This window comes from Vespa velutina, chromosome 1 (assembly GCF_912470025.1).
Source record: "Vespa velutina chromosome 1, iVesVel2.1, whole genome shotgun sequence".
Classification (NCBI taxonomy): Eukaryota; Metazoa; Arthropoda; class Insecta; order Hymenoptera; family Vespidae; genus Vespa; species Vespa velutina.
Window position 1 is genome coordinate 1,040,001 of NC_062188.1, and position 12,500 is coordinate 1,052,500.

Here is a 12,500-nt window from a genome sequence, read left to right on the forward strand (position 1 = left end):
TTTGTTTTTTTTTCTTTTTCTTTTTTTCTTTTTTTTTTTTTTTTTTTTTTTTTCTTTTCTTTATCCTTTCAAATTGTAATTCTGAAGAAAACTTTCTCTTCTCAATTCTTTCTCAACTTACAAAGTTCGTCACAATTTTCATCATCAACGTACTCCTTTTCCAGATAAACTAATGTCAGTTCTTCCATATAGGGCAGTTCAACGCGATACAAAATTTCTTTACTCCCTGCGACGCAAGACAAATCTTGAATGAATAAAACAGAATGGGAAAAATTTCTTATGAATGAGAATAAGATGCGGGTGAATGGATGATGACGAATGGATGATGACATCCAACGGCGGCATCGGCAACGCGACAACGACAACGGCGACGAGGACGATGACGTGATGATTTAGGATCATCGAACGGATGATCTAAATCAAATATAAAACTATCGATTTTAATGATCGCGAGATTTTTTCAAACAAATAAAAAATATATAATAAAAATTTACATGATAACATAAATCGCGTTCATATAAATTTGAAGAGGGAAAGAAACGAAAAAAAAAAAAAAAAAAAAAAAAAAAAAAAAGAGAGAAAAAAAATGTTAAATTGTCTATTTTTTAATAGAACGGTTAACGCGCCAATGAATGTTTGTATGTTCTTGTTAATCAATGGTAAACAAGTAAACATGAAATAGAAGGATAATAATAGATGTTGGAACAAGAAGTAGAGACAAAGGAAAAGAGAACAGAGAATAAGTGAGGAATAAATAAGAGTGAATGAGAGAAGAGTTGTAGGGAGGACGGTGGGAGGAGGGGGTGGAGGAAAAGATATAGAGAGAAATAACACACAGAGGACCAAGAGAGACATGATTACCTTCAGTGTTAGTGTCGTCCTGGGTGTAGCACAGCATGAATGCTAGAACATAACAAGTTGAATATTTCAGTATACATTGCGTACTAATAAGCTGCCGTTAATTATAACTAAGATTAATTAAGCATTAAAGCACCACCAACTTCTTCATTCTAGTTTTCCTATAATCAATCGGTCTTTTTTTTTTGTTTCCTTTTTAAGGCCAATTTTCTTTTCTTGTTTTTTTTTCTTTCTTTCTTTCATTTTTGGATGCCGAAACAGCGAACTATCTTAATTAATTCACTGTGTTCTTGACAAAGGACTCTATAAATTTGAGTATTTCATTTTTTTTTTTTTTGCGGACGTGACTTTAAACTTCAAACGATCGAGAAAATTAGCCGACACTTTTTTTTCTTTTTATTATTTTTCTTATCTATCGAGATATTAAAAAAAAAAAAAAAATAAAATAAAATAAAATAAATTAAAACCAGTTTTATTTCGTTTCGATAAATACTAATGAAAATTATAATTTTGATCTCGGACGAAAATGTCGGATTACTAAAAGCAACGAGACAAGCGATTATCACACACGCATGCGCACAAATATATGTATGCATATATATATATATATATTCATATATATATATATATATACACGCGTACATAGAACTAGGACTACTATGTCCTAGATATATTTGAAGTTAGCCAATTAAAAGCGAATTTGTATTTTAGAGGTATGCGGCATACAACGATAAAGTTTTGTGCAGTTAACTCTACTACAGGCAAAAACTAAATCATCCATTGTTTTTGTCGATGATAGATAAAAACTTTCTAACACAAAATTTACACAACAATGTACATGTGGATAGAATACAAAAAAGAAAGAGAAAGAGAGAGAGAGAGAGAGAGAGAGAGAGAGACAAAAAAAAATTAGGGCATGAGAGTGAATTGGATTTTTTTTTCATTATTTTTATTATTATTATTATTATTATTATTATTATTATTTCTTTTTTTTTTCTTTTAAATTCATTGAAAATACTTACGCGTAGGATCGGTTTCATTCTCAGGTGTTGTGGGCGACCCTACATAAGCAGGCAAAAACAAAACACGTTTTTCACATCATCAAAACACAAAAGCACATTCTGGAGTTAGGTGAGTATCGTCGAGTCTGTTCTTATATAAGATCTTTCCTTTTTCCTTGTTTTCTTTTCTTTGTTTTCTTTTTTTTGCTTTTTTCATTTTTTTCCTTGACCCTATTCGGTATATATATATATATATATATATATATATATATATATATATATATACCGAATATATGTATATATATTAGGCATTAATTTATTATTATAGAAAGGATGAACTCAAGACAATCTGTAAGATTGATTTTTCGTCATTCGTTCGTTAATTCGATAAAAAGAAAGAAAAAAAAAAAAAAGAAAAAAAATGAAGAAAAACAGAAGAGGGGGGGGGAAGATAAAAGAAATTCGAAAAAATAATATCGAAGTTTACAGTATACTCAAACAAGATGCAAACAAGAGAACGGGGGGCGGGGTTCGATCGTACATCGATTCCAATGTATATCATTCCGTTTGTATTTTGTCACAATAAATATTATACGATAGTGAAGTATAATCAACTGAACGAGATACCATAGGAGAGAGAGAAGATACATACCACGAGAAGAGAACACTTAAAACACAATGTTTATACATAGGATTGGTACATGCACAGGACGTGCAGGACAACAAGTCCATAAAGAATTTCTTTTCTTTCGAATACTCACGTTCTTGATCCGAACCATCCTCGGACTTGTCGTCCTTGCTCTTCATAAAGGGGAACTTCCTGCTAAACGAGAAATTCTTCTTTTTCCTATCCAACGTCGATTGCTAATAAATTAAAATAAAATACGACATGTCAATTTTTAAATCAATTATCCAATAATAATAACTATTACTTTTCTCATATATATGATAAGCCAACAAATACACTTTTATAAGATAACATTATGAATAATTGCAATAGAACGTGCAAATAAAATTAGAATTCTCATTCTTTTTTTATTCCTTCTACTTCTTTTTCTTCTTCTTTCCTTCTTTTTTTTTTTTTTTTTTTTTTTTAATAGCTTATTCCATACGCAATTAAAAGCGGTTTTAAGGGTGGGGTCTTTTTACCTTGTCGAGAATGACCGGCATGTGACCCTGAAACTTGACCGAACGATCCCTGGCACGTTGCTTGCGCTCCCATCGCCTACGCGACGGAATTATACCAAGTCCTTCCTCTTCACCTTGAGGAGTTACTCTTCGTGCTTGCCACCATTCGTCGTCGCTCGCATTCGTCACATGTAGGATCTCCCCATAACGGAATGCCAATCCACGACTTGGCAATCCATCGTCCTTATTGGGATCGTAATCAAATAGGGCTCTTGAAAAAATTATTAAATAAGATTCGTTATGTTTTATAATAGACTTTCTTTTTGTTTTGGGATTTTTTTTTCTTGCTCTTTTTTTTTTTTTTTTTTTTTTTTTTTTTTAATAATTTAAAAAACGAGTCATCTATATTTTTGTCAAAATTCAAAAAAAAATATTTTGAAACGTTCTAATTCTCTCTCTCTCTCTCTCTCTCTCTTTCTCTCTCTCTCTCTTTCTCTCTCTCTCTTTCTATATATTGTTTTCAAATATTTGCGATCAAATAATTAGAACGCATACATTAGAATAAATGTTAATAAATGTATATAAATTTTTCACTATTATCATTTTTACTAGAATAAATAAATGCATTAAACATGATTATATATCTGAATTTATTCATTGTAGATAACATTTTAAAATAATATGGCATGATAGAACTTTTGAATCGATAATGTAATATTAGCGTGGCATTCAACGTGTTAAATCAATTCAAAGAAGCTTTCTATCTTTCTTTTTTTATTATTAATATTATTATTTTTTTTTTTTTTCTTCTAAGTTTAAACTTTACCTTACGTAAAGGGATTTCTTCTGCGAGGTCCTCATGAGGGTACCTGTCATCATATTCTGTTGAGAAATTTGTTGTTTGAGATCTTGGATCTTTGCCTCGAATCTGTTGTAATCCTCGGGCTTGTACTGTACAACGATCGTCACTGTTTGACCGGTGCCCTAAAGAGATATGAAAAAAAAAAAAAAAAAAAAAAAAAGAAAAAGTCTCGAATGATTCATCTGAAGTTTTATAACGAATTTAGATACATACTTGTATATGTATATATATATGAAAGTATGATGTAATACCTTAAGGGCCGCTGCAGCCTCCTCGTGGGTGGCTGTTCGTAAATTGATGCCATTGACGCTTAAGATTTGATCGCCACGACGAAGTTCACCGCTCAAATCGGCTGGTCCACCGGCTAGGATGAAGGAGATGAAGATACCCTCGCCATCTTCACCTCCTACGATATTAAAGCCCAAACCCGAGGAGCCTTTGTTCAATACGACCGTACGGACTTCTCTGTAAAATAAAACGATAAACAAGATAAAGTTATAATAGAATAAAGAATAAATCTTTATTTATTTCAAAATAATAGAGATTTTTCACTGATATCAAAAGAGTTTAAATGTTGATAATATTTTTATTTATATATCGATGCTGATTGATTTAGTTGATTTGTATTTAATGTTATGGTATTGAATTTAATGAAGCTATAGGTTTTTTTTTTTTTTTTTTTTTTTCTTTTAGGGAAAAAAAAAGAAAAGAAAATCAAATTCGGTCATCCATTCTTTTCGGTTTCTTTTAATTTTTCTACAACCAATATTAGTTCTTCGATTAAGTAAATCACTTCTCTTGTTTCTTTTTTCCCTCCTCCTTGGGAGTTCTCTTTTTTTGTTACTTTTTATTGTTTCAGAAAAGAACCTGTCTAACGAGAAAAATGTTGCTTTTGATATCGTTATCGTTATCGTTTAAAAACCAGCTAGAAAAAGTTTATATGAAATAAAACGTCAAAGTCGTTTCAATATGCGATAATTGCTTCCGGGTGAGTCCATCGAAGCGTAGAAATTGTCTCCTTCGTTTAACAACAACTAATAATCGTACCGAATGGCCGTCGACCGTTAGAAGCGAGAAAGGGAAAGAGAAATAAGTCGGATAAATCTCGGTCTTCTTCGATCTCCTTTTTCAACTTTCTATTTTTTTTTCCTCTCTCTCTCTCTCTCTCTCTCTCTCTTTCTTTTATAACCCCTCTTGATATACATCATTCTCCCTCGTTCTTCTACCGAGATATAAAGTTTTTTCATTAACGGCACGAGGTTTGCAAGACGAGTTTCTAAACTATTTTGTTGGTCATTAATTGCTCCACTTCTCATGATGCTTTAATTAAACTCGTAAAACTCTTGCGCTCTGTCATTTATCTTTTTCGAAGGAAAAATAAACAAACGAAAAAAAAAAAAAAAAAAAAAAAAAAAAAAAAAACAAAATAAAAGAAGTACAAAAAACACCAAAAAAAAGAAGTGTAAGAAAAATCAAATTAAATCTGTTCGAAGAATGAATTAAATCGAATCAGAGATCGATCGTACGATTGATTGATCGATTGATCGATCGATCGATCGATCGGTCGGTCGGTCGGTTGGTCGGTCGGTCGGTCGGTTGGTCGGTCGGTCGGTCGATTAATCAATCGATTAATCGTGAGATATATCTGAGTGAATATCAAGCGACACTTCCAAAGCGTTCGTAATAGGAAGTTGCATTGACGCATTGCGGCAAAATCATAGTCACAACGAAATTAGCACGTTAATTAAGGTTCCCATTGAAATTCGACTGCTTCGAGGTTCGCTGTATGACCTCGAGCGCTCTTCATCGTACACGAAGCAAGCATACTAGTAGTAATGCACGGACTCAAAACTGAATTTGTCTCTCTGCCTCTTCGTCCCAATTTCATGTACCTTCTCCTATGCACAGAATTTCTCTCTCTCTCTCTCTCTCTCTCTCTCTCTCTCTCTCTCTCTCTCTCTCTCTCTCTCTCTTTCTCTATCTATCTGTTCGTCTATCTCTCTCGCTGGCGTATTCCTCATCTTAAACAGCTTATAATGCGTCGCTGTAATTTTAATAATGTTAATTTCACAAATCAAATCAAATTGTTAAATATGAAATTAATAATTGTTATATTTTCTAAATTACACAACGAATAAATATTTAATTTGCAAATTTTAACAAATTTAATTAATTCCAAATAAATTCTCTTTGTGTCATTATCAAAAATTCGATTATTCAGTTAGAAATAGAAATTAATCGATGCGAAGGAGAAACGAGGGACAAGAATCGCATTTGTTATTGTTCCCATTTTATTTTACAGTTTTTTATTTATTCGAAAAATTCGGAAAAGAATTTTCCTTTAATGAGAAGTAGCTCCTATGTATGTATATATATATATATATATATATATATATATATATACATATATATAGGAATATATATATATAGGAATACTTCGATGTAGCTTTCCGGAAGCTACTAGCAACCTCAACCACATTTTATGGAAAGTACTCGGCGAACGAGCACTGCTATACACAAGCCTATATCTGGTTCGCGTTAACGAAGACCTCAAATTAGCGGTCGCTCGATTACTGCAACTATGTTTATAGAACTCTATTAAGGTCATCAGCGTGTACGAATTCTTATTACATTTTCAACAAACACTACAATCCTTTTTTCTCCCTCTCTTCGTTATTGCGAAAAATGTGGAGTTTCCTTTTTCTTTTTTTTGTTTTTTTTTTTGTTTTTTTTTTGTATTATTATCAATGAAGTAATAACAAGAACAAAAATAAAAGGAAGAAAACGAAAAAGAAAAGGCAAAAAAGAAAATGCAAACTAACGAGCATTTCGATGGATTAATTAAATGACGAACGTAATCGAATTAAATCACGTTGCATAAGTATTAAATTCGATGGATAACACGTGATAAACTTTATCCAGAATAGAGTAGAATGGGTCGTTAAGTATATTTAAGTAGCAAGTATGCGTGTGTCAGTAAGCGTGTAACGTAAAAATAAAAGAGGCGTGCTAATTAGTGCTCCGCTCTTGAACCAAATACCCTTGCTCCCTTTGTACAATTCGAATTCAGGGAAGTAATGCGTCATCCTTGACCAGATGATCGATTAAAGCACATAATTATCTAAGTACGTATTTATAAATCCATAAAACCGAATGAAAATAAATATTACAACGCATTATAAGAAATAATAAAAGAAATAATAAAATCAATATTCAGGTTTTTTTCTTTTTTCTTTTTTTCTTGTACACATATAAAATTTACTTTTAATAATAAATAAAGTTCTTCGATTATCTGTTCCAATTGACGCTCTGTTATTTTTAAATCCATTAACTAATGTATATGTTTTTATTTAAAGTGAAATTTTTTTTTCCTTTTTTTCTTTCCTTCTTTTTTTTTTTCTTTTTTTTTTTTTTTTTTTTATTTCTCTTTAAATGACACAGAGAAAAACAGAGAACACGATATCGAAACAGTGTAATGAACTATTGGAAACGTTTCACGAAGTAGCACACATACACACACACAGGAGAACCATGTATGTATGTATTATGTATGTACGTAAGCGAACTATAAGCGTCGTTTCTCCGTCGTCGCCTCGAACGCTTGACGTCATTTCCATGCATCTGCATAACGTCCATTCACATTAAACGGATCACCAGGCGTTCGAACGTGTTGAACGTTGTCAATGAAGGGAACACGAGGGATATGGATGCGGGAGAGGGAAAAAGGGGGAGAGGGAGAGAGAGAGAGAGAAAGAGAAATAGAAGGGAAGGGTGGCAAGGGGAAGGAGGACACAAAACGAGAGGTATTCCGAGTCCTTCCTCCATTAACACGTCAAATCATTTTCATCATTAATCTAATCAATTTCACTTGTATAATTTTACGAGGAGTAAGAAGATGAAGAAGAAGAAGAAGAAGAAGAAGAAGAAGAAGACATGAATAAAAAAAATTGCTAGCGATGAGAAAGCACATCGGAAGCTTTCCTATACTGGAGGATATAAAAAAAAAAAAGAGAAACGAGGTCGAGTCGAGTGAAAAGCTCTTAGCAAACGAGAGAGAGAGAGAGAGAGAGAGAGAAAGAGAAAATGCGGTGAAAAGAGAATAGTGAACTTGTTTGGCGGGAAGTCTATATGTCCTAATGGCGAGTTCAAAACTACTCGTATATAGAAAAAGAGAGAGAGAGAGAGAGAGAGAGAGAGAGAGAGGGAGAGATACATATATTACATGCATACATACATACATACATATATATATATACACACATACAGATGTTATAACATTCACAGAGAGTTATGGAAATATACACGCATGCATTTCACAAACAATTTCACGAAAGGACACGTCACATTCACTCCATCTATCTCTCTTTCTCTTTCTCTCTTGCACTCTGCGCAGAGTTGGTCAGCGCACACAGGTGACACGCCATATGTATTGAGTATATGTATCAACGAGGAGAAAGGAAAGGAGGATGAAGAGGAGGAGGAAGAGGAAGAGGAAGAGGAAGAGTAGGAGGCCACGTTGTCCTTTCTCTCTCTCTTTCTCTTTCTCTTTGTGTATGTGTTTCTCTCTTTCTCTCTCTCTCTCTCTCGATCTTACGCACCTTCCGTCACGCTTCACGCAGGTACTTGCGGCGCGTTAGGCACCACCAATCTCCCCTCGCTGCCACCACCTTTGGCTCTTCCACCTCCTCTTCTCTCTACAATCGAACAAGTAATAGCTGTTCTGCTGGTGGTAGTAATAACAGGAGCAGCAGCAGTAGCAGCAGCAGGTGGCGGCCAGGAAGGAAGAAACGCGACGGCACCCTCTCAAACGATTGGAAAGTTTCCTCGTTGAAGGTGACATTCGAGGAGGAGATTCACTCGCGAGACTACTCCCAACTTGTTCTCTCCGCGAACACGCGTTAACAAAGATTCTTTCTTTTTCTCGTGCATTCGAAAGAAAATGAAATTAAAAGGAGTAGGAGGAGGAGAAGGAAGAAGAAGATATGGATAGATAACAAAAAGACTACTTAGTTTTGAATTTCCTGTTGTTTCCTTTTTATCCCTTTCTTTCTTTTCGTTCTTTTTCTTCTTTTATTTTTTTTTTCTTTTTTTTTTTTTTATTTATTTTTTTCTTTTCTTTTTCTTTCTCCCTTGTTTTTCTCTTTTTATATATATATATATATATATATATATCTTCGTAATCTCGTCGTACGAGTAAGTAAGTAACTACCAAAGGTTTAATTCTCTCTCGGAAGGATAAGAAGAAATCTTTCGATAGGGACAGAACACGGAGCCAGATCTCGCGTACGTCGTCGAGGGCGTCGCGACGGATTAAATGCCGCATAGGTGGCCGCCGTGTCGCCATGCGCCGCGCCGCCTCTACGTTTCTACCCCCTCCCCATCCCCTAGGTAAAGAGAGAGAGAGAGAGAGAGAGATACCGAGCGAGCGAGCGAGCTATCATCAGATCGATAGAAATAAGCTAACTCTTGCACGCTACCGACCTAGACTCTCCCTTCCTCTCTCTCTCTCTCTCTCTCTCTCTCTCTCTCTCTCTCTCCTTCCTCCCTCTTTCTCCACAATTTCTCTCCCACCTCTTTCAAGAGAAAAGGAAACTAGTAACGAAACTAGGACACGTAGTCCAATTTCTCCCTACTTATTCCTGACCGATCCTTATCATTCGATTTTTTCTTATTTTCCTTTTTTTAAAAGATAGGACTTCGTATCTTTCGACAACTAATCGACGTAAAATAATATGTAACGAAAATCTTTAGGTTAGTCGATACTTTGAATTTAATTTTAACAAATGTTCATTCGATATAATTATTATTATTAAAGAGTTTTGTGGTATAAGTACAGGTTAATCCGAAAATACCTTTTATGATGTAAATAACAAAATGGTTACGCTATTCCACGCAATGTCACGTACGAACTTTTATAAGTATATATATATATATAGATATGTATATATATATATGTATGTATATATATATTTCTTTCTCTGGTACTCGAGGGAGTATGGGACTCTTCGATCGTGAGAGATAACTCTACTGCGGATGATCCGTGCCAAGAGACGTCGAAGATTTCATCAAAGCGACGGAAACCTTGAGATTTCAATCTCGAGTGGTACGAAGGGAAACTTCAGGAAGCGTTGCAAGAAGGGTTGAAGGGATGGAGGAAGGCGGGCCGTGGACGTATATATCTTTTTCTTTCCCTCGAGGAAATTGAAAACTTTTAAAGCTTTAAAGCTTGTTTTATTTATTTTTGTTTTTTTTTACTTAAAAATTTTTTTTTATAACATTTCCTAAAAAGAAAAAAGACTACTCCCCTCGTGGCTCTTTTCTTTCTCATATAATTTATTTAGAGACTTATTTTATTTATAGCGATCGTCGTATTTCACGAATTATATTAAGCCATTAAAATAATAAATTAGAATACGAGGCGAAGAAACAAGGAAGTTGAAAAAACGAGAATTTCCTTTTCCAAACGTATTAGTCAAGCAATTTCATGTCGACTTACACTTTTCCCCCACCTTTTATCTTCTTCCGTTCTTGGTATCCTCGGTGGACACAGAAATGCACTTTAGGGCTGTCCCTTTTTCCGACCAGAGAAAACGTATCGTCTCTCGTACGAATGTCAACTTTCTCTTTCTTTCTCTCTCTCTCTCTCTCTCTCTCTCTCTCTCTCTCTCTCTCTCTCTCTCTCTCTCTCTCGTATGAAAACTATTCGATATATTATTTCCTCGAAGAATTTTTTTTTTCTTTCTTTTTTTTTCTCCTTTCGATTTTGTTTTTTAAATCTCTCCTCGCTCATGATCAATTCTTCTTTTTTTTTTCTCGCTCGAACGAACGAGAAGAGAGCAATAATTTAAATGGAACTTCGATTTACCTGATATTTGAAAAATATCGAACAATACGAAGATGCGAGGGATAGTAAATATAGCACAGGAGTTTGTCTTTCTACGATAAAGAGAGATAGAAACGAAAATATATATATATATATATATATATATATATATATATATAAATAAAGAAGGATAAAACTTTACACCTATGCAATATCGAAAACAAATATAGGATTTTCTATGTGTTTGATGTCGAAACCGTGACATGAAAATTACTGCAACGCCACTCTTCTTTCCTTTGTTTTATTTTTTCTTTCTTTCTTTCTTTTTTTTTTTTATTATTATTCTTTTTATCTTTTTCTTTTTTATTATTTTTTATTATTATTATTATTATTTTTCTTTTTTTACGCGGAACTAATCGTCTCCACGTCGTTTGCTTTGAAGAGGTTATTGCTGGACGAAGGGAAGAGAGGCGGACGGGGGATGGGATAAAGTGGGGTGGGGTGGGAAATAGGATAGGTTGCGAGACGAACACGATCGACTCTATTCGGGCTTTGCGATGCATCTTGATCAACCGTGGACAATCTGATGAACACAGACCTCGCACGATGAAGCTACTACACACACCACTAGTTGCAAATTCCCTTCTCTCTCTCTCTCTCTCTCTCTCTCTCTCTCTCTGCTTCTCATCCTCCTCATTCTCCTCCTCTTCCTCCTCCTGTTTCTCCTGCTTCTCTATTCCTGCTGGTATATACGTTTTTTTCCATCTCCTTCTCGCGTCCGCCGAGGCAAATTGCAGCCCAGTGAAACAGTGAGAGTGCTCGTGACAGTACAATTTAGCGGAGTCGCGTACCGACAAAGAATTTAATTAATTCCCGTTACGATCTTCCTTCATCGCTTTTATTTTCTTCTCTATACCAACCCCCTTTTTTTCCTCTATCTCTCTATCTCTCTATCTCTTTATCTCTTTATCTCTTTGTCTCTCTCTCTCTCTCTCTTTCTCTCTTTCTATATATACAATTTTTTTTGGACAACGCAATTAGTTAAAATTCAATAGATATTTCTGTCTGAATATGTTATATCCGTGTTTTTATTTCTCTCTCTCTCTCCGATTCATAGTTGCATTCGATTCATGAGAAATATTTTTTCATTATATTTTTTTTCTTTTTTTTTTTTCTTTTTTTTTTTTTTTTTTTTTTTTTTTTTGATCGGAAGCACGATAACGTCAAAAAAGAAACAAAAGCGGAGTACAAAATTACCATGTCGCTTCGATCATTTTGCAATGAAATAATTAGAAAAAAGCAAGCGCTCGTATTTTATAATATAATAACATATAATATAGATATATATGGAAAACTAATTTGAACAGAATCGACTCGTAGGGCGTTGACGTATATCATAACTCATTTTATTTAATGCATTTAGGGATGTGAAATTTTGATTCCGTCTGAATGATGAAAGAGGAACAGAGAGAGAAAGAGAGAGTGACAGACAGAGATAGAGAGAGAGAGAGAGAGAGAGATAGAGATAGAAAGAGAGAGAGATAGAGATAGATAGAGAGAGAGAGAGAGAGAGAGAGAGAGAGAGAGAGAGAGAGAGAGAGATATAGACAGAGAAAGAGAAAAACAGTCGAGCGTTAGAAACTGTATATAGTAGAACAGACGAACCTAGAGAGAAACTGAGTGGCGTGAGCGAGAATTATGGGGTTTCTGTTTACGACGGATCGTTGATGGAAGCCGTGACGCTTTTGAAATTCCACGGTGGTTTCCACCTTGTCTACCCTCGTCTTCCGCTTTACCGAGTTTCCAGACTCTCTCTCTCTCTCTCTCT

General features: G+C 34.4%; 1 protein-coding gene across 14 annotated transcripts in view; it reads right to left on the reverse strand.

The window, feature by feature from the left end:
- Window positions 1-12,500, reverse strand: part of LOC124950721 (disks large homolog 4-like) — a 265,077-nt gene that overhangs the window by 3,731 nt on the left and 248,846 nt on the right. For 7 of the 14 annotated variants that reach the window (XM_047497901.1, XM_047497892.1, XM_047497918.1 and 4 more), the window contains 7 exons: window positions 4,101-4,314; window positions 3,814-3,971; window positions 3,009-3,258; window positions 2,621-2,723; window positions 1,881-1,919; window positions 862-903; window positions 122-244 (listed from right to left, as the gene is read on the reverse strand). In XM_047497901.1, coding sequence (XP_047353857.1) covers window positions 122-244; window positions 862-903; window positions 1,881-1,919; window positions 2,621-2,723; window positions 3,009-3,258; window positions 3,814-3,971; window positions 4,101-4,314 — 929 coding nt within the window. The remainder of the gene's footprint in view (window positions 1-121; window positions 245-861; window positions 904-1,880; window positions 1,920-2,620; window positions 2,724-3,008; window positions 3,259-3,813; window positions 3,972-4,100; window positions 4,315-12,500) is intronic. The other 7 variants (XM_047497909.1, XM_047497937.1, XM_047497928.1 and 4 more) reach the window with 7 other exon arrangements.